At 40.3% G+C, this 22,596-nt stretch overlaps 1 protein-coding gene across 11 annotated transcripts in view; it reads right to left on the bottom strand.

Annotated features, from left to right (window-relative positions):
* PPP3CB (protein phosphatase 3 catalytic subunit beta) overlaps window positions 1–22,596 on the bottom strand; it is an 86,499-nt gene that overhangs the window by 40,769 nt on the left and 23,134 nt on the right. For 6 of the 11 annotated variants that reach the window (XR_012159917.1, XR_012159915.1, XM_073352826.1 and 3 more), the window contains exons 5-10: window positions 18,023–18,168; window positions 13,707–13,846; window positions 13,525–13,602; window positions 13,339–13,433; window positions 12,903–13,046; window positions 7,180–7,305 (exon numbers count right to left, since the gene is read on the bottom strand). Coding sequence is in view for 9 of the 11 variants with exons in the window: in XM_073352826.1 (XP_073208927.1) it covers window positions 7,180–7,305; window positions 12,903–13,046; window positions 13,339–13,433; window positions 13,525–13,602; window positions 13,707–13,846; window positions 18,023–18,168 (729 nt within the window). In the remaining 2 variants the exon portion in view is untranslated. The remainder of the gene's footprint in view (window positions 1–7,179; window positions 7,306–12,902; window positions 13,047–13,338; window positions 13,434–13,524; window positions 13,603–13,706; window positions 13,847–18,022; window positions 18,169–22,596) is intronic. The other 5 variants (XM_073352829.1, XM_073352827.1, XM_073352830.1 and 2 more) reach the window with 1 other exon arrangement.

The raw sequence follows: 22,596 nt of genomic DNA on the forward strand, positions 1-22,596 counted from the left end.
AAAGAATAATAATGAATTAACCGACTGTACATTGCTATATATATTAATTCATACGTGAGGTGTAACAAATTGTCTGCACTTATGGCTGACAAAATTTCCCACCCCAGTATGTATTTTTTTCAGCTGCTCAGCAATATGCTCTCCCAGACAGACACACTTTTCCTAATGTGTATATTCATGGAATGTAACATAAAATATGATGCTAAGGTAACACCACTGTTCAAAGACAGAGTGCTGGAATAGCATCACAGACTTCCCTCTTTTCCCACACCCATGGTCCAGAATTAGTTCTTTTTAGAAAGGATCTCCTTTCATAAGTAATGATATTTCTACATTCAAGAAATCTTGAATCTGATGAGAAACCAATAAACTCTCAGCTGTAGTTTGTACAAAAGCTGATCAATTCAGACTAAATTTTGAACAGTTAGCTAGTATCATTAAAATAAAAAGTGGTTCTAAATGCAGCCTTTGGAGGATGAGATTTCCAGTCTCCCCGATTAACCACAACATGGTGCAACAGGAGAAGGGATGAGAGAGAAAACCAGTAGGGGAAATGGAACCCAATATTTAAAAATATTTTTTATGTTTGTGACATGGATAAATGCCAACATTATTTTTCAGTTGATAGAAATATTAATGGACACTACAAGCAAAAACACCTTGCTCTATTAAAAAGCATGATGGACCACCCCTTTCAAGTGCTCGAAAAGAGTGTCCTTAATGTAAAAAGCTGTGAATCTGCTACAATTACTCTTTTAGGAAGTTACCTTGCAATTCCATGCAAATGTATAAATGACAAGAAAAAAAAAAGAAAATTGTGAACCTTTCAAGGTATTTAGTGAAGGCACACAGAGGAGAAAAAAAAGCATTAAGCAGATTTTCAAATAATCTTTAAAGTGTATGGGGAACTCTTCACATGAATTTGGAATACCCTATATTAATAAAATGACAAATCATTTTAGGGATCTCTCTAGTACTTATTACTGCATCAGCTAATGAAGCCAAGCTAAATCAAATCATTTCAGATGGTGCTTCACTGACTACTTAGCAAACAAAGGCTAATCTACATGGCACAATGCAAGCAGCAGTGCGTAGGGTATGTGTAACTACATTCAGCAGCAAAAATCAGGCTGCTCCCACACTGCAGTGTGTACCTACACATGTTAGTAAAAGGTGCTAGGGCAGAAGGGAGGCAACAGGGAAAGGCTCAGCAGCGGGGAAAATCTACCAGAGCCTTTCCCCTCTGCTGGAATGTTTCTCTGCAGCAGGGAAAATCTCTGGCAGCTCTTTGCTCCCGAAGTCTTTCCCCACCACAGGGAACTGCTGGAACCTTTCCCTGCAGTAAGCAACAGCTCTGGTAGCTCACCACTCCAGGTGCCTTTCCCTGCATTGGGGAAAGGCTACTGCAGCAGCAGCAGGGAGCCTTTCCCCACTGCTTGAGTCTTACCCTGCAGTGGGGAAAGACCCTAGCAGAGAGGCACTACACTGCTAAAAATAGCAGTGTGAGGTGCAGCAAGGGCACACTGTTTGGGTGAACAGTGTACATGTCTGGGTACAGTCATACTCACAAGATTCAGGTATGTCCTTACTCTACTTGCCTAAGCAGTGCCTCACTGCCTAGACTGCTATTTATACCCATCTAGCTCTGCATGTAATGTATGGACTCTACACTCCTTTAAAGGCAGTGTGCAGTGTAGACTAACCTAAAGAGAAATCCCCTTGCACAAATTCTACAACAACAAACTTAATTTTCTCAACCAAGACTATCTACCTTAATGAACAAAAAAACCCACAATCTTTACCCAAGTAGTAGGTACTCTCATTAAAAGAATCTCAAGAGTAAAGAAAGATCATTTGTCAAAAGTCAAACATGTTTGTATGCAGTGTTGTTGTAGCCATATCAGTCCCTAGATATTAGAGAGACAGAAAGTGGGTGAAGTAATGCCTTTTACTGGACCAACTTTTAATGGAGAGAGAGAGAGAGAGAGCGCGCGCGCACACACACACACAAGCTTTCGAGCTACACAGAGTTCTTCTTCAGGCCTGAGTGCCTTTCCCAGAGCATTAAAGCTGAGTGCTAGATCAAACAGATATGTGCTATTTATGCTAAACTATCAGCTCGATCTTGTACTTGGCTGTGACACTCGGGAAAGGCACTCAGACCTGAAGAAAAGCTCTGTGTAGCTCGAAAGCTTGTCTCTCTCACCACCAGAAGTTGGTCCAATAAAAGATATTACCTCATCCACCTTGTCTCCCCAAACATATTTGTAAGCAGAATGGCTTGACAGTTTGCAAGAAATTTAAGATGAAAGTAATGGGCAATGAATTATTATTCTCCCGCACCTTACCTCCCAACTTTCTTGAGTCAGTGATTGGGGGAATTGAGAAATGCTCGTCATATGCCTCAAACTGTACTAGTGGTATAACTGAAAACACACATTATCAGGGTCAAAGATAGAGAGGTCCAGATGCCCAGTCAGTTTACTGGCAAACTGGCATTATGCTGATTTACACAACAGAGGATCTGGCCCTGACATTTAGTGAGAGACTGGTCCAAAGTGTGACTGACAATTCACTAGAGTCTTAGTAATTATTTTTTCTTTAAATCTGTCACTTTGTTTTTTTAACTGGCAATAATCACACACACAACTTCACTACAACAAAGCTTTGAACCTGCACTATGGAAGAGTATGGGGACATAGCTTAATATATAAAAATGTACAAGTCTCATTTTTTAACTTTTGCCAATGCAAATACTGTAGTTTTAAAAGGAAACACGTTGAAGTATAATGAAACACCTATATTTTGATACCAACTAAAGTTGTAAATCCTTTTAAGAACTGAATAGTTTTACCAATTGCTCTACAAATATTCCCCTAATGCACAGTTATAAATATGTTTCACTGCTGTTTAAAAAAGTAAATTTTAAGCTCTGAATATATCCATTGTATGTAAAATGTGAAATTACACACAGTCAACCATTACTTCCACATAAATGTAGAAGGCAGCATAAAAGGAAAATAAGTAATATATTTCCTAAATAGAGTGCAATGTAATTGTACATCAACAAATACGTATTAGAGAAATTACAGCATTATTTACTGTTATTTGCAAAGTGCCTACAATGTGCTTGGCACTGTGTAAGATAAGATACATTATACTCTCATACAACAGAAGTCCTTTAAATCACAAAGACTCATAGTCCAGAATTTCCACATTTGTTCCTGTGGGACAACAGACACGTAAACTCCTCTGACAGATTTTAAAAGTAAATTTAAACAACATTACACTACTTTAGGCATACTAAATATGCAAAATCCTCTGCTAATAATTTAAGGCAAGAGGCAGACTTAAAAACTGACGAAGAAAGTTTGATTTTCTGCATCAGGGTTTCCCATTATTATATTTTTAAAATATTCAGAGAGCCCAATGTTTACACATTTTATAAAAAGACATTCCCTGACCCAAAAATCCTCTACAATTCAACACAAAGATGTGCTACCACTCTTCATGTAATTTTTTTAAAGTTACCATATACCTCATTAAATTTTCATACCCTTCTCTGTATATCCTTACATATCAATGGTGAGGTATGCATAAGTGAGTGCATGTATAGGGTAGGGTGAGAGAGACATTTTCTATGCATTATTTAGAAACCACACAAACACTTTGAAATATCAAGGTTGGGGAGAGTTTAGCTTTTTTTAAAAAAAATGCCAACAGTTACATTAAAACAAATGAGCAGCATGGCTCAAGTATAGCACAACTATTACAGCATCCTTCTCTACAAAGCTGTAACCCAAAATCTGACGTTCTTGCATGTTACCCCAGAATGTGACAGTACTGCAGCAGTCAGCTATTTTGTGTGTTCAGTTACTGCTAGCTGAAAATCAAACATCACATAGCTAGGAATAATTTTAGGCCTAGGAGCATAACCGGGCAGCTGCATGTCTGCAGTTCTGCTAATCAAAATGGAAAGAATGTTTGGACAGCCAACCTTGGTTTTAGGTGCCTGACACAAATTTTATTATTGTTATGACTAGAAATGCTTTGATAAGAAATGAGTAGGTTGCTGAAACTAGGAGAATTGGTGATCCTATGGTGATCCACTAGGAGTCACTATGAGTTATGTGATTTAAATTAGTGTGACAAAGTTCCTCCTCTGCCTTGGTGGGTCCTGCACTTATTGGCGGATCTGCTTGCCTCAGAGATTCACGGCAGCCCTCAGTTTGGCCACTTTTCCTAGTGGCTCAACCCTGCTGTTCACTCAGCTAACCTCACCACTGACCAGCATGGGGAAAAGGAAGGAGAACAATCCCCACAGTCTCCGCTGGTCCACCTAGTGGGTCAGGCCAGGGACCTTCCCCTCTGGTAGGACCCACAGTGCAGGTCAACTCCTCCTGTATCCAATAGAGAGTTGGGGGGCGGATGGAGGGAACCCGGGCCCGCCCTCTACTCCAGGTTCCAGCCCAGGGCCCTGTGGATCACAGCGGTCTACAGTGTTGTGTGTAACACCTGTGTGACAGCTACAACTCCCTGGGCTACTTCCCCATGGCCTCCTCCCAACACCTTCTGTATCCTCACCACAGGACCTTCCTCCTGATGCCAGATAGCGTTTGTACTCCTCAGTTCTCCAGCAGCACACCCTCTCACTCTCAGCTTCTTGCATGCCCCTCACTGACTGAAGTGAGGTCCTTTTTAAACCAGGTGCCCTGATTAGCCTGCCTTAATTGATTCTACCAGCTTCTTAATTTGCTCCAGATATCCTAATTAGCCTGTCTGCCTTAACTGGTTCCAGCAAGTTCCTGATTGTTCTGGAATTGCCCATTACCTTACCCAGGGAAAAGGGACCTGCTTAACCTGGGGCTAATATATCTGCCTTTATCACTCTCCTGTAGCCATCTGGCCCCAGCTGGGGTCCCGGGCGCCGGCACCACTCAGCCAGCTGCCGGTCTGGGGTTCTGTCAGGGGCCCCCTGTAAATGTAAAATTACTGGCACGCAAAACCGTAAATTAATGAAGACTTGGCACGCCACTTCTCAAAGGTTGCCAACCCCTGTGCTACAGCTTATGTGTGTGTGTATGCACTTGAGACCTAATAAAGAGCAGTTTTAGATAAAAGTACTCTTGTTTGTATCAATCATTTATCAGAAGGGGAGCTGTGTCCCCACTTGGATTTATTGCTTATACTGCCTGAAACAGGTAAGATATCACTGCTCCAGGTTCTGAAAACCCTGGGTAACAAAGCCTGTGAGCAAGAACCCCAAAAGTGATCCTGATTCGGGTCTCCTGATTGAAGAATGGACAGCCCCAAAAGCAATATCAGCCAGCCAAAACCAAGTACACTGGACCCCCGCTAGAACGCGGGATTTGGGATCCATGCGCAGTACCGCATTAACATGGGGACCACGTTATAGCGCGGACCACATTAAAATGAACTGCAATTAATTAAATTTGGGATCCATGGCCATGACCGCATTATATGCGAATTCTCGCTATACAGACGTGCGTTCTAGCGAGGGTCCCGTGTACATGGCTTTTTAAATGTAATATATTTTTTTAATGTATATTAAAAATGCTTCTTTAAACAGTTTTTTTTTCTATATCAAGAATTCAGAATGGTCAACAGTAAAATGGAGATCATTTATATTTTGGCATTTTCTCAACTTTAATTATGGTCTAAAATGAAACTCAATTTTACAAGTACACAAAATTTATCTACAATAGTAGAAAGGCAATGGACCATACTGTCTTTGTTTTCTCACAAACACTATGATAATTTAAAATGGATTTTGCCATAAATTTCTTCCAATTGGCAAAGTCAGATTTAACCTTTGGTTAAAATGTCAAAATGTGTGCATTTCTGAAAGCCAACAGAAAGAAAATACAAGGGCCTTTACTAACCTGCACTGTGGTTGCAGCAGTGAGCATATGCTGGCTGAACAAAAAAAATCTGGTTTAATAGCAACCTTATCTAACTACCAGCCTCTCAAGTAAGCAAAATCAAGTAATTTCCCAAACACTGAAAGGTTAAAAATGATCCACATTTTCATGAGCAGCAGCCACCACTTAAGTGTCCTACAAACTGTATAAATAAGAACTATACATTTATTGTACTTAATAATCAATTGTCCAAAAGGTCACTATATAAACTGACGATTCTTAACATTTAGATTTCATCACATAATTACATATGAACAGAAAACTCCTTCCAACTCTTACTCTTTCTTTTATTTGAAATCCATAAAGTAATTTGCTACATACACTGAGCATATTAAAAAAAAGTCTAAACCATCTGATTGCAATTTCCCTCAGAAGGTATTATTAACCCAAATCTAGAGTCCTGCGTTTATGCAACTGGTCTCAGGAGTACTTTTCAGATACATTTGAAGAGGTTTCTACAACCCCTTCACCAAGGTACTATAGCATATATTGGTGGGACTTTAAATAGGACAACCTAATGTCCAACCATGACTGCTCTGATTTTTACTTAAACCTACCTGGAGCCCAATTGTCCTAAATTTAAAATTACCAGCTCTGGAGGGAGGGAGGTGAGCGGGGATATCTATTAAATTGTATTTTAGGAGAACAATGATATGTAAATTGCCCTTCATCAAAGGTAAATCTTCTGAGCATTACAGAAAGTTAAAAGAACATCCATCATAACTAGACAATATTTAAGAATTCTACACAATTAAGATTAGGAAAGTAAATTATTCTGTAGAGTGGAAACAGTTTATTGAAATTGTGCGTTGATTCAGAGAGATACTTCAGAAGGAAGGCGGTTTTCATTAAACTATGCAGACAAGTGCTTAATCTCTTCTAAACGTTTCCATTCCCTCCTCTACTCCATCAGACAAAAATCAAGCTACCTCAGCCAAAAGCAGGGGGAGCAGAGAACCAACAGCTGTAGACTACCTCATGTCCCAGATCACCATCCTTCATGGACATGCTACAGCACTTTCACATGGGGACTTACAAAACCTTGCAAAAGGTCTTTTGGGACAAGCGTTCACAAGTCTGCACCCTACTTAGACAAACAAAGGAGTAGGTGGCAATGATGAACATAGTTCCTTGAGAGAAGTCATACACTTAATTTCTCTCAGGTAAATATAAACCTGCAACACCCATACAAAACACAAAGACTTTATGAGTTTGCTTGTACAGCATAGTTCTCTACCTTTTTCTCCAACAAATGGCAATGACCACGTAAAGACATCCATAAAATTTGGTAACCAATAAGGATGTGGAGAACAATTGAACTGTCGAATATTCATCACATTATTTTCATATTTTAACACAGCAGCTGCAAAACAACATTTAGAAATTAAGGCAAGAATTTTTATCCTTAACACTAAGTATAATAAAAACAAAATCATCAGGAAGATTTGATTATCTTTTTCCATATGTATGGTTATATTACACCTTATGTAAAAATATATGCAAGAGACACTATGATCCTTCACTCATGATTACAATGGAACATATTTCTAACAGAGAACTTTGTTATATGAAAAATCACTTTATGTTGCAATTTAGAAGAGGTACATTTTAAGGAGAATACGAAATTCCACTGATACTTAACTTAATAATGGACACAAAGGAAAAACTACTAAAAGTGCCATTTCAGGTATTGTCACAAACAAACATTCAACTCAAAAACAACAGTATAACTGGCTCCAGATTTTTTATTATTCCACATTTTAAATCGACTACTGGCTAAACATTCACAATCAAATTTCAGTTTCTTTTCATCACCTTCAAAGCTCTGCCTACCTCTGTACCCTCCTTACTTACAATGCCTTGTCAAGCCTCAGGCTGCCCTCCACCTGCCTCCACCTTTGTCCCACTGTTTTAGCTTCTCTTACAATTATTTCCATGCCTCCTTCCACACAGTATGGTACTACATCCCATAGCTCATCTGCATGGTCCCTGCCCTGTCCACATTTGAAAGCTTACTTTTACAGTGTGGCTTGCCACGAATTGAGCTGACTCGTATATAAATTGCCTACTACTGGTTCCTCTGCCTCTAACCTCTATTTCTCACCTTGTATTTACAATGTGAACTCCTGAGAGCACAGAGCATCCCAGACAGTTTGGAAAGCACTCAGTGGGTGTAACAATCTGTATGAGAGGGTTACTCACTTTGTGCAGTAAATGAGGTTCTTCGAGATGTGTCCCCCTGTGGGTGCTTCACTTCAAGTATTAGAGATTTACAGGAGCAGTATCTGCACAGGTCATGTGTGCGCAGTAGATGTCTCATGGTGCCGTTGCTGCCTCATCTAGAGTGCGCGCAGCCCGATCCCTCCAGTTCCTTCTCTACTGTGAAGTCCTTACTGCCAACTCCAAAGTAGGGGGGACGAGGGTGAGCAGTGGAGCAGCCACAGGGGAACACATGTCGAAGAACCTCAGTTACTGCACAAGGTGAGTAACCCTCTCCTTCTTTGAGAGATGTCCCTGTGGGTGCTCCACTTCAGGTGACTGTAGAGCGATGCCCCTCAGAGGTTAGGAAGGACTTTGGGTTCGCTTGTATTGTAGAGGCAAGTACAGTTAGGCCAATTATGGCATCAGGCCTTGAATGATTGCATAACGATCAGTAAACATATGGACAGAGGCTCAGGTAGTCGCTCTACATGTGTCTCTTACAGGTACATGGTTTAGAAATGCTATTGAGGTCAATACAGAGCATGTAGAATGGGATCTGATGTTCTCAGGAGGTTCTGTATTGTGTGTTTGGGTAACATTGTTGAATACAGGTGGAGATCCATTTAGATAGTCTGAGTGGATATAGCACTGCCTTTTGAACGTTCGGTCATGGACACAGTCTCAGGGACTTTCTGAAAGTGTTCTAGTTAGACAGAACCAAGCCTAACACATGTCTAACACCTAATATATGCACAATGGTTTCATTTGGATTCCCGTGTGGTTTATGGTAAAACATGGGAAGGTGAATTGGTTGGTTTATATGAAAGGGTGACGATATTTTCAGTAGGAACTTTGGGTGGGGTCGTAACGTGACCTTTTCCTTTAAGAATATTGTGTAGGGAGGATCAGCCAAAAGGGCCCCTATCTCACTTATTAGTCTGGCGTAAGCAATAGGTGACTAAAGGTTCAAATGGCGGTCTGGTGATGCATTTCAATACCAGGTTTAGATCCCATGCCAGAGTGGGTTGGTGAACCTCTGGGTAAATGTTCTGTAGAGCGGTGAGGAAGGGTTTAGTAATTGGATGCACGAATATCAAGGTCCCTTTGATCCCATGACTGAATGCTGTAATGGCCGCGAGATGCACTTTGATCGAGTTTGTTGCAAGACCCGAACGTTTTAACTCCAATTTGTAGTCCAGCACTAGTGGTGCTGTAGTGGCAGTCAAACTGTTTTTCTTGACACCATGAGGAGAATCTTTTCCATTTCTGAGGGTAAGTTTTATGCATGGTTGATTTCCTGTCGTTTAGTAATACGTGTTTGACTTGTTCCAAACAGGCTAACTCACCATAATGGAATCATGCAGAAGCCACGCTTTCAGGTAGAAGTTTCTCCAGATTTGGGTGTAGAGTGCAACTATTGTTCCATGACAGGAGGTCTGCCCGAAGAGGGAGAACTCGTGGGGCGCATATCGCCATGTGTATCGGGTAATGATAAGAACATGGCCTGTCTGGCCCACATCAAGACTATCCGGATGACCTTAGCCTTTTCTATTCGTATCTTGCGTATTACTTGGGGGATCAAAGGGATCAGTAGGAATGCGTACATGAGTGTTGCATCCTATGGGATGAGGAAGGCATTTCCCCGTGATCGGGATCCCATCTCTGCTCTCGAGCAGAATAGTGGGCATTTGTGGTTTGTTGGGGATACGAACAAGTCGAAGGGGGGAGCTCCCCATCGTTGGAATATGGATTGGAGGACTACATCTTCATTTCCCATTCGTGCTCCCAAGAAAAGTGTCTGCTTAACGTGTCTGCTGTCGAATTCTGGCAGCCGGGAAGGTAGGAGGTTAAGATGTTTATTATGTGGTGAATGCACCAGTTCCACAGTTTCATGGCTTCAGTGCATAGTGAATGTGATCGGGCTCCTCCTTGGCGACTGATGTAAAACATGCAGGTAATGTTGTCGGTCATTATGCGAATTGATTTGTTCTTTATCAGTGACAGGAAATGTTTGCAGGCATTGTGTACCATGCGCAGCTCGAGTAGACTGATGTATAAGTGGGTCTTCTCGTCAGACCATTTGCTTTGAACCGTGTGTTGGTTCACGTGGGAGCCCCACCTATCAGGGATGTATCTGTCATGATCATCATCAGGGGAGGGTCCTACTGGAAGGGGATGCCCATGCATACATTTTCTGGTCTTGTCCACCAGTGTAGAGAGTCCAAGACTTTTGGCGGAACTGTTAGTCGTTTGTGGAGGCTGTGCTTGCTGGGTACGTATCAGCCCTATAGGCAGTGTATACACATACATATATATACACACACACAGCTTATAGAGCTCAATCAGCCCTATAGGCAGTGTATATATAGTCTTGCGTGTCCTACCACAAATGTTGTGGCTGCCATGTGATCTACTAGTTGTAGTCCTATTCATGCAGGTTTTTGGGGGCTGCTGCTGATTACCGATATAAGGTTTGTTGTTGTGAATCTGCTCAGAAGCAAAGATGCTTTGGCCTCTATGGTGTCAAGGTGTGCCCCCAATGAAGACCAGTTGTTGTACAAGAATTAAGGTTGATTTTTGTTCATTTATCCGCAACCCTAGATTCCTGAAGAATGCAACTGTCTTCTGGACCATTTATATTGCTTCTTGTTGAGTCGAGCTCTTGAGGAGACAATCATTTAAGTATAGGAAAATCATTATCCCTCATTTGTGTAAATGTGCTGCCGCTACCGCAAGAGTTTTGGAGAAAACTCTTGGTGTGGTGGACGGGCCGAACAGTAGTACTCTGTATTGGAAGTGATAGTTTCCCACTGTGAAATGGGTGGTGCCGTTTTGGATTTTCCCATCAGGGTGCTGACTGCACCGTTGGTGCCGGAAGTGGAGGCATGGTTCCTCGGGAAGTCTCGGCACAGTGTCCCTCACCAGTGAGGTTGGTGCCATGGAGGAGACGTGTCTATTTTTAGGCCTTGACTCAGTCTCTTTGTGGTGGGGCTTGGCAGAGGTCTCAGTGTGGATGGTGCCAGAGGTGCCCGAAGCATCAAAGGTGCTCACCCATGCAGTTGTCAGCATCAGAGTAGCGACCTGGCAGGAGACTGCCTTTTTTTCTGTGGTGCTCTCTGCGGCGAAGTTGGTGTTCTCTTCCTCAATCTTTTAGAGGATGGCATGTCCTCTTTTCCTGAAGTGGGGGTGCCTGGAGAGGATGAGGTCCATTCTTCTGTCTCCATTTGGATAGATTTCGCCATTAAGATAATTTTCAAGCGGAGATTCTGGCTGTGCCTGGCTCTTGCTTTTAAATTACTCCAGTGGGTGCACTTTTGTGGGATGTGCACCTCACCGAGACATCGGACAGATAACAAGTGTCCATCAGAAACTGGCATCGCTTCACGACATGAGCCCCATCTTTTGAAGCCTGGGGAGCCAGACATCGTTCAACAGTTGAATGTTCCCCACTGTGAGGAAACTATGGGGAAGGGGAAAACCTAAAAAAAAAAAAAAAGTTTTTCTCCTTAACTTCTAGCTATCTAAGTGAAACTAACTACTATTAAAATCTTGCTGTCTAACTATCTAAATTATACTATTTCTACGTTTTTTGTGAAGAACTGTGAACACTGCCACAGAGCTCCATCTCAGGCTGAGGACGGTTGAGCAGGAACTGAAAGGATCGGGTCATGTGCATGCTAGATGAGATGCACGGCACTGCAAGACATCTACTGCATAAGTTGGGACACTGCTATCTTAAATCTCTGATTGATGGCTCCAGGATGCACCGACACCTGAAGTAGCAGCCACAAAGACATCACTCGAAGAACCACTCTATGTTCACCATTTTTACAAAACTATAATGGATTTTATACAAAGTATGCCTTATGAGGTATCATTTGAAAATTCAATTTGCTGATCATTATTGTCCTGGTAAAATGTGTGGGGCAACATTGTACACAAAGTTATGAGATGCTACTGAGACATATTCCAAGTTTAAAAAGCAGGTACAAACCAGTTCCTCAAAAACAAAAAGCAAACTGATGCCTCAGCCAGGTGTCAACAAGATCAAATGGACTATCACCTGGTTAAACAGCCATTCTTTGGCAGGAAAAAGGGTAAGAGCGAGAAATGTACAAGGTGGCAAAGAAACAGTTGGAAGTTCCCATCCCACAGACTGTCTCCTGAATCCCAGCTGGAGATGATTTTCAAAAGGAAGAAAAGATAAAATGGGTAACAGATGCCCCAAATCATCTCTCCATTTCTACTCACGGCATCAACAACACTTGAAGAATAAAGGAAGCATCATCGGACTTGGGAGGGATCCTGGCTGGAAGATTCAACCAGTAAAACTGCTAGAACATATAGTGAGAGAGACCCTTATGCTTTGAATTCACTTAGTTTGTTAAGTTAGGTATCAGTTGCGTTTTACCTTTTATTTACTTGTAACCAATTATGACTTTTATGCCTCATTATTTGTTGTCACTTAAAACCTATCTTTCTGTCATTAATAAACTTGTTTTATTGTTTTATTTAAACCAGTGTGTGTTTGGATTGAAGTGTTTGGGAAACTTCATTTGGGATAACAACATTTGTGCATATCATTTTCTATTAATGAAATGACAGACTTTATATGACCTTGTATTGTCCAGGAGGGGCTGGGCAGTACAAGACGCACATTTCTGGGGAAAAATCTGGGACTGGGAGTTTGCTGGTGTTGCCCTGTAGCGTAATTCATGAGTGGCTGGCTATAGCATTCATATAATAGAGCAGATTTACATGCTGGAGGGTGGATGTAGGCAGAACAGGAGTGGCTGCTCTCACAGCAAAGCAGTGTAAAAGACATCCCAGGTTGGAGAATTGAGGGGACGGAGCTGTCTGTCAGTCCATATTGCACCCTGAGTAATGTCGCAGTGGCTACTTCTAAAAATGAAAAGCACACTTGGTTTTATCATTTCTGGATATCATCATTATGAGAGATCACCACAGTTTATTTTACACATTCTCATTTATTTTACACAGTTTATTTTACACATTACAATTATGCCCATATGTGTTTTACATATTGTATTAGTTTGACTCAAAAGGCTTGGGGGCTTGGATTTTTGTCGTTCTACCTAGAGAATAGTGTTGATTTTGTATAGTGTTACTGTTAGACTATTTTTTTGGAAAGAAGTTTTAATTTAATATAATCTCCTTAGCACTAAATTCTTACCTTTATTATTGTAGACATCCAAGTAATTAGGTGCCGAAAAAATTGTTATTAATGATGGGAACCCTGTAGTCTGGCTTTTTCTGTACATTCTATAGCTGTAAAACAAACAGCTTAATTTGCATCATAAAGCAGTAAGTGATTATTTTGTATTGTTGAATAATTTCTGTAAGGACATAAAACACTTACCCTGCATCTTGTGCTTCATGAGCTCTAATTATCGACAACAAATTATTATTTTGCAAAAATTCACAAACTGCTGGATAGCTGTGAAATGAAAATAACTATGAGTAAAATCTTTTTTTTTTTTTTTTTAGTAAAGTGTAACTCTTAGTACTAAAATGTCAATGAAATCCTAGATTTCTTTTTACCTATAAAAATAGGAGCATCCCCTGACTGTATTATGACTGAAGTGTTCCTGTGATTTTTCATTTCCAAAATCTTCTGAGGGATCTGACCACAATAAGTCACACATCGGTCCAAATGCAGGAGGCTCTTTGAATCTATCTAGCTGTTTAAAAAACAAACACAAAGTTGATTTAAATATTATATTAGGTCAGTTTTGCTTCTTACCTGTAGAGTATACACATCCACCAATGCCAAAGCATTACAAAGTAAATGCCACCCACCACATGAGAGAGGTAGGATCTGTAGAAACGTGTTTCCTCTTCTGTGTAAGGCAGATGCATGCCAAAAAAATAAGAGGATGACTTGAACATACAACAACTGAGAACAATGAAGATAATTAATTATCAAAAGAGGTGAGAGATCCTCCAGACTGATGGATGTGTATGTTGTGAGAAAGTAAATTTACAGAGAAGGAACAAAATTGTCCTTTTCTCAGGCACACTTCATCTACCAATCTGAAGACACCACTGGGAATTAGAAAGCAGCAACAGCACAGAAAAAGTGGAATAAAAGGGAACTAAGAACTACCAGCCAACACGACCAGACAACCAAATGCAGCATCCAAAAAACATATCCACATTGGACTATTTAATCAAAGAATGAAGACATGACGACCTAGAGTCTCTGCAGATATTTTTTCATACAAAGCTTTATACTCTCTGCCATAACATTGCTGTGGACCTCGTGGAATGGGCCTTGACCATTTTTGGAGAAGGCTTCTTACCTTTTCTTTAAGAGGCTTCAGAGATGTCCTTTCTGACCCATTTGGAAACACTTACTTTAGTGGCTCTGTTACATTTCCAGTGACCATAGTGAAAAGTTACAAGACTAACTGTATTAGCTATCAGGAAGAGAAGGCTATTATCCCCTGTGAACCAGACACTAAAGGAGGATGGATGCACAACACAATGAAACAATGGTTATGTATGAGACTAAGATTTAGTCATGGGCATTTTTAATAAAAAAGTCATGAATAGCTCACAGGCAATAAACAAAAATTCACAGCCCTGTGATTTGTCCATGACTCGTACTATACACTCTTGACTAAATCTTTGGTGTTCTGGGAGGTTCCAGGGGGTGCAGCTGGTTGCTCTGGAAGAGGGCCTCTGGGACGCCCGCTGGGGCTGCGGGGCCGGCTGGTGACCGCTACCAGGGGGTAGGGGTGTCCAGCTGGGAACCGCCGCTGCAGCTGGAGGGGACAGCCGGCCCAGGACTGCAACTAGAGGGGAGCAGCCAGGGACTCCCACTGCTGCTGTTGGGGGGAAGCCCAGAACTGCCGCTGTTGGGCGGGAGGGTGTTGCAGAGGATCTCATTCCATTCCTGGGCAGTGGAAGGGCTTCTGTGTCATGTGGTGTCCCCAAGAGTGGAAGACTATTTGATCATACGTTGCGTCCAGCAGGGGTTGTTGGGGTCATCCCGGATGGGGTCTCTCCTTTACTTCTCCATTGTTAATACTGCTGCTTTGGCAGTAGCTGGGCTAAGTTTCTGTTCCCAGGGATTTCTAATGCAGCTTATGCTCCTGTGATTGTTGCCACTAGTGCCATTCAGTCTTAGAAGGTTCAGGGTGTCTGGTGTGCTACCAAAAGTTATCTGTACAAAACATGCCAGAGACAGGAAATAAAGATTTTCAAAAATTTATAACTCAGCCAAATGTGAATGGAATTTCCTATCACATTCAAAATGCACTTCCCCAAACCTAGGGCTATAACCCTGCTGTGATCAAAGACCTGCTGCACACAATGGAGGTCTGAGAGCTTCTCAAAAGAAGGTTCTAAGAATCTTTTATAATGAAAGATGTTGAGCAACTCAAATACAGGAGTCACTGTCAGCTCCTACTACATTTCCTGGAACAATGTGATTGATGATCCCAGCAAAAAAAAAAAAAAAAAAAAAGTTTTTGCCCTACCTTCCGTTGTCTGGAACCTGGATTCTTGGTTGGGTTTTATTGGCTGACTGCTAACATTCTTGGTGACAGGAGAGGCAAGCTGTTTCTCCAACAAGAATTTTATTTTTAAAAATAAATTGATGGGATCCCTTTTTGAAAATCAACCCAATTTCTAGAGACAGAACCTGCCTCACTTTCAATATTTCCTAAGATATCTGAATGAGTGTTGTCCATTATAGCTACTACCACCTTTGTACAACAAGACAGAAGCTTGTACAAAGACATAAGACGGTACAGACCGTCAACCTTAAAAGTTTTCCAAGTGGTAAAGAAATGCAGAAATTAAAGGAGCCAGATCTTTATAGAAAGATAGTATCTCCCTGTGGTGTAAGAATCATTCAATACAAACAGAATGTAAAATTCAGGGACCCTTGCATCAGAAATTAAATAGTGATTGATCTTTGGTTTTCTTTGCTGTGACCTCCGAAGTCCAGTTTCCCCAACAGAACCAACAAAATGTTATCAATTTCTCCTAAGGCGTCAGACAACTCATAGGTGGCAAAAAAGTAGACCAAGAATTTTTTTGGAACCATGACTGACTTGGTTTTTCATTTTTCATGCAGTTGGCTTGTCACCAGCCACGTGATTCTTCCTCCCTTCCCACCCATCCCCACCTTTTAAAAGAAGACCTGTGAGCACAGAGTAAAGGAAGACCTCCTTTCAGGCCCTTTATTACTTGCTGATGACCTGGTAGAAGCAGTGGTGGATTCTCGACCAGATAATGGCATCTTACGAGTTTCCCATAACTGATTTTTTTTTTATTCCAAATTGACTAGTTTGAGATTTGAAAGTCTAAGTCTAAGCATAAAATGCTTCTGACCTGATACTTTATTGTAATGTTCCAAAACTTGAAATACCACTCTTGTGAAGGAGGAACCAAATGCTACAGTCAAGATGTCAGATGAAAAAAGATCAGTTAACTGCAAACTGAAGAGAAATATTCAAGGAGAAATCAACAGAAGATTAAAAATTTTAATATGATAGGACCACCACCACCTGACATCAACATTCCATGTGAGGTAACTCCTACTTGTTTGTCAATGGTTTTATCAGACAGAACGCTTGATATCACAACACTTGTATTCCATTAAAATGAAATAACTGATACACTAAATATTTAATAGCACATAATTTTTTTAAAACGTATTTTTATCCTCCTTAATTACTGATATAACTACAGCTCTTTCCATATGAACAGGACCACTTTGAGAGGTTGCTAGGCAAACAAGTAATCTAACAATTTTCCATAAGAGTAACTCGGATTCTTGTACTATTACATTATATTGCAATTTTATAAGTCCAAGGTTTTCTGAGAAAAAAAATATCCACACTATCAAGATAGAAACACACAAGTTTTCAAATTAAAATTACACGGACATTTAAAAAAAACCCTCTTATGATGAGAAAACAAATTAAGCTATAGAGTCTGATTCATTTTGTACATTCTTCACACAGTATAGCTATATTTAGTGAGAGCATATATAAACCCATTATAAAAGTTTTGCCGAACGTTAGAGGCAATATGTTAGAAAATGCCAAATTATATAACTTTATACAAAAATTAAATTTAAAATATAATTCTATGTCAAGCTGTGAAACTAACACCACAAATTTGTTTATTTCAATATTATTAATAGCTAACAAGAACCAAAAGACTTTTCATATTTAAGTTTAGAGGGCTAAATTAAACTTGATCTTTAATACACTGATTGATTTTTTAAGGCAACACTTAGCTTTTAGGTGCTCAATCCTGCAAAGTGCTAAGAACTCTAGCCCTTCTCCAGTAAAGAACTTAAAGTGTGTGCATAAATTAAAGACCAAACTTTAAATGTCTTGATTCAATTACATTACTCTAGAAACTAAGTTGTTTAACTGCAATTATGCGTATGTGTTTGGTATAATAAAATCCATGATTACTCATAGAATCATAGAAGATTAGAAGAATATCCAACCTAGACCTCCCCCACTGCAACCTGAGACCATTGCTTCTTGTTCTGTCTTCTGCCACCACTGAGAACAGCCGAGCTCCATCCCCTTTGGAACCACCCTTCGGGTATTTGAAGGCTGCTATCAAATCTCCTCTCACTCTTCTCTTCTGAAGACTAAATAAGCCCAGTTCCCTCAGCCTCTCTTCATCTTCTTTGCAACAAAAAAAAAAAAGAAGAAGAAGAAAAACCCTGCCCCTCAATCCAAGTGTCTGGATCCTGTTTCGTCCTTACAAAGAGCCACTAAAAACTAGAAACTAATATACTAACATTTTCAAAGAGTGACATTTGAAAGGAGTCTTACAAATCCCCCATCCCCAGTTTTTTAGAAATACACAAACATACTCACTCTCTTAATGTCATCTAGTGTGTTTATTTCTGGTGAAAGTCCACCATGAACACAAAGAAACTGTTGGTTTAAAAGTGCAGCAAGAGGGAGGCAATCAAAAGCTTCCATACAAGCATCATAGACTCTTTCTGAATACTTTATTTTACCTGTAGAGAAGAAAAAAGAAATCATTAAGACTATTACGCAACATGAAGAAAATACCGTATTGGTGTTTTCACATTTAAAAACAGTTTTATATGGCAAATACTAAAAATAGAAAAATGGCACATTTTATTAAATTTAAAAATCAAGACATAGGCAAAGCTGCTTCAAGAAAAATTTCTTTCCAAAATTTAAACTTATACTTGCCTCTTCCTCTGCATCCTCAAATATAAAATATGGACAAAGTATTACAACCAGGGTGCACAAAAATCAATGATTTTAAAAAATAAAATAGGATTTTTTTTATTTAAATCGGATTTTTGAGGAAAAAGCCTATCTAAAGATAGTTTTAATGAAGATATCTTTGAGTTATAATGTATCTCATCAAGGAACAGGGATTATAAATTCTAATTCTATAGTATGAGAGAATATATTAATGTAATGTTTAAGAAAGTTTTGTAAATGAGTTCCAATAGTTCATGGATTAGGGACCCAATTTTATGAGGTTCCAGGGGTTTCTGTATGGATTATTTAGGTTAATCTTTCTATCTACCCAATGGGACTCAGTGCTCAGGCTAGAAGATACCATCAGAGATGCTTAGTTTTGCAGTTCTCAAACTGTGGATTTGTGTCTCCAGAGATAACATGCTTGTTAACAGCAAAAATGTTTTTTAAATAAATAAATATGTATAGGTGAGAAACAACAGACCTCAACCCTATTGTCCCTCTGCAAAATTTGTGTACACAGAGTCAATGCCTTACCTCTCTCTATAAGTGCGAAATTTCTAAAAGTTCAACGAACAGAAGATTGTTGGGAGCAGAATAGATCTGGACAAGGAGAAGAAGCCTAGAGATAAATGTGAGAAGGGAGGGACAGGCAATAGAAACAAAAGTGAAACTGTTTGAGCAGCATATTCCAGAAGTCTTGAGGTCTTTCTGAGTGTAGCCTTCATTGATCTGAGATCTACCATATCACTAGAAAGGAAAAAGGCAGCAGGCCATAAAAGAGACCCAGTTTGGGAATCATAGAATATTAGTGTTGGAAGAGACCTCAGGAAGTCATCTAGTCCAAGCCCCTGCTCAAAGCAGGACCAACACCCACTAAACCATCCTAGCCAGGGCTTTGTCAAGCCAGGCCTTAAAATCCTCTAAGGATGGAGATTCCACCACCTCTCTAGGTAACCCATTCCAGTGCTTCACCACCCTCCTAGTGAAATAGTGTTTCCCAATATCCAACCTAGACCTCCCACACTGCAACTTGAGACCATTGCTCCTTGTTCTGTCATCTGCCACCACTGAGAACAGCCAAGCTCCATCCTCTTTGGAACCGCCGTTCAGGTAGTTGAAGGCTGCTATCAAATCGCCCTTCACTCTTCGCTTCTGTAGACTAAATAACCCCAGTTCCCTCAGCCTCTCCTCATAAGTCATGTGCCCCAGCCCCTTAATCATATTCATTGCCCTCCACTGGACTCTCTCCAATTTGTCCACATGCCTTCTGTAGTGGGGGGACCAAAACTGGACGCAATACTCCAGATGTGGCATCACCAGTGCCGAACAGAGGGGAATAATCACTTCCCTCGATCTGCTGGCAATGCTCCTACTAATACAGCCCAATATGCTGTTGGCCTTCTTGGCAACAAGGGCACACTGTTGACTCATATCCAGCTTCTCGTCCACTGTAATCCCCAGGTCCTTTTCTGAAGAACTGCTGCTTAGCCACTTGGTCCTCAGCCTGTAGCAGTGTATGGGATTCTTCCGTCCTAAGTGCAGAACTCTGCACTTGTCCTTGTTGAACCTCATCAGATTTCTTTTGGCCCAATCCTCCAATTTGTCTAGGTCACTCTGGACCCTATCCCTGCCCTCCAGCATATCTACCTCTCCCCACATCTTAGTGTCATCTGAAAACTTGCTGAAGGTGCAATTAATCGCATCATCCAGATCATTAATAAAGATGTTGAACAAAACCAACCCGAGACGCTCCGCTTGATAATGGCTGCCAACTAGACATTGAGCCGTTGATCACTACCCATTGAGACCGACAATCTAGCCAGCTTTCTATCCACCTTATAGTCCATTCATCCAATCCATACTTTTTTAACTTGCTGGCAAGAATACTGTAGGAGACCGCATCAAAAGCTTTGCTAAAGTCAAGATATACCACATCCACCACTTTTCCTATATCCACAGAGCCAGTTATCTCATCACAGAAGGCAATCAGGTTGGTCAGGCATGACTTGCCCTTGGTGAATCCATGCTGACTGTTCTTGATCACCTTCCTCTCCTTCAAGTGCTTCAAAATGGATTCCTTGAGGACCAGCTCCATGATTTTGCCAGGGACTGAAGTGAGACTGACCCGTCTGTAGTTCCCCGGGTTCTCTTTCTTCCCTTTTTAAAATATGGGCACTATATTTGCCTTTTTCCAATCTCTATCATCCAGAAACCACCATAGATAAGTTTGTGATAAGAGCTAGCAGATTACAAAAAGAGGTAATTGATGAAAAAATTGCCCAGTTTATGCAACAAACTCTCCATTCCGTATGATTGAGAACCCACACTTCATTAACACGGTTCAGTCATTAAGACCAGGATACAGTCCACCCAACAGAGCAGATGTCACAGGCAAATTGGATAAAGTGTATGAAAGAGAAATTGAGCAGTGTGCAAAAGGTCTAGAGGGTAAAATTGTTAACCTGAGTCTTGATGGGTGGAGCAATGTCCACAATGATCCTGTTGTATGTGCTTGTGTGACAACAGTAGAAGAGAATGTGTTCCTTACAGAAACAATTGATACATCAGGAAATGCACACATAGCAGAATACTTACAAGAAGTAGCAGTAAAAGCTGTAACGAACTGTGAAAAAAATTCAAATGTCTAGTATGCAGCTTGGTCACAGACAATGCTGCAAATGTATCCAAGATGAGAAGACATTATTTAGAAGAGAGTCCCAAGCTTATAAAATACGTTGCAGTGCTCATTTGATGCACCTCCTAGCCAAAGACTTCAGTGTTCCAGAAATAAAGGCTAATGTTGTAGAAATTGCAAAATACTTCCGTAACAACCACTTTGCAGCAGCTGCTCTGAAAAAAGTGGGAGGAACCAAGCTAACTCTCCCACAAGATGTACGATGGAACTCAGTAGTGGACTGTTTTGAGCACTATCTCAAGAACTGGTCTAATCTGATGACAGTTTATGAACAAAATTGTGAAAAAATAGATGGCACTGTCACAGCCACAGTTCTCAACATTGCGCTTAAGAGAAATGTTGAACACATGCTGAGTACCTTGAAGCCTATTTCTGTAGCCTTGAACAAAATGCAGGGAAGTAGCTGTTTTATTGCCGATGCTGCTGAAATTTGGAAGGAACTGAGTGAGATCTTAAAAAGAGAAACGACGGCGTTAAATTACAAGCATTAAAAAAATGAATGGGGCAAGCACTATCTCTAGCTTATTTTCTTGCAAATATTCTCAATACTCGGTACCAGGGTCAAACCTTAACTGCTGAAGAAGAGGAGTTGGCTATGACATGGACATCCAGCAATCATTCCTCCGTAATGCCACCTATAATTAACTTCAGAGCTAAGGGTGCACCATTCAAGAAATATATGTTTGCTGATGATGTTTTCATAGAATCATAGAATATTAGGGTTGGAAGAGACCTCAGGAGGTCATCCAGTCCAACCCCGTGCTCAAAGCAGGACCAACCCCAACTAAATCATCTCAGAGGGGGCTTTGTCAAGCCAGGCCTTAAAAACGGCTAAGGATAGAGATTCTACCACCTCCCTAGGTTTTAAAGTAAGTCACACCAATGAACTGGTGGAAGTCACTTGAGCACTTGGATTCAGAGACTGTTGAAGTCATAATCTCACTTAAACAGCAGTAACTTCTTCTGCCAGTGTAGAAAGAATATTTTCTTCCTTTGGACTAATTCATTCCAAATTGAGAAATTGTTTGGGACCTGGAAAAGCAGGAAAGCTTGTTTTTCTTTTCCAGATTATGAACAATCAGGAAAATAAAGGTGAAGACGACTGAGTTAGCTGCAGAATGCAATATTTTAAGTTTCTCATGTTGACCTGGCTGACATAGTCCATTTAATTTTTTTTAAAAAATATTTCATTTAACTATTTTAGTTAAAAACAATTTTAACAAAGACAAACCAGATTTTAAAAAACTTGAATGTTTAACTAAATTCAAAAATTCATATGCTTGTTCTGTTAAAATATTATATGTTTGCTGTTGAAGAAAAAAAAATCCAGAATACATAACGTTGTTTTAGTTAAATAAAACAATTTGAATGTCTCTCTGGTGATGTTCTCCTCCTAATACAGCATGGCAAGAAAATCCTCCAAATATTAATGAGTAAGCTGTGGAGATAGTTCACCTCCCAATGATTTCATAAATATCTGCTTCAATTACCTTTGGTAAATGAAATAACC

The sequence above is a fragment of the Lepidochelys kempii genome, chromosome 7 (genome assembly GCF_965140265.1).
Source record: "Lepidochelys kempii isolate rLepKem1 chromosome 7, rLepKem1.hap2, whole genome shotgun sequence".
NCBI classification, from domain to species: Eukaryota; Metazoa; Chordata; order Testudines; family Cheloniidae; genus Lepidochelys; species Lepidochelys kempii.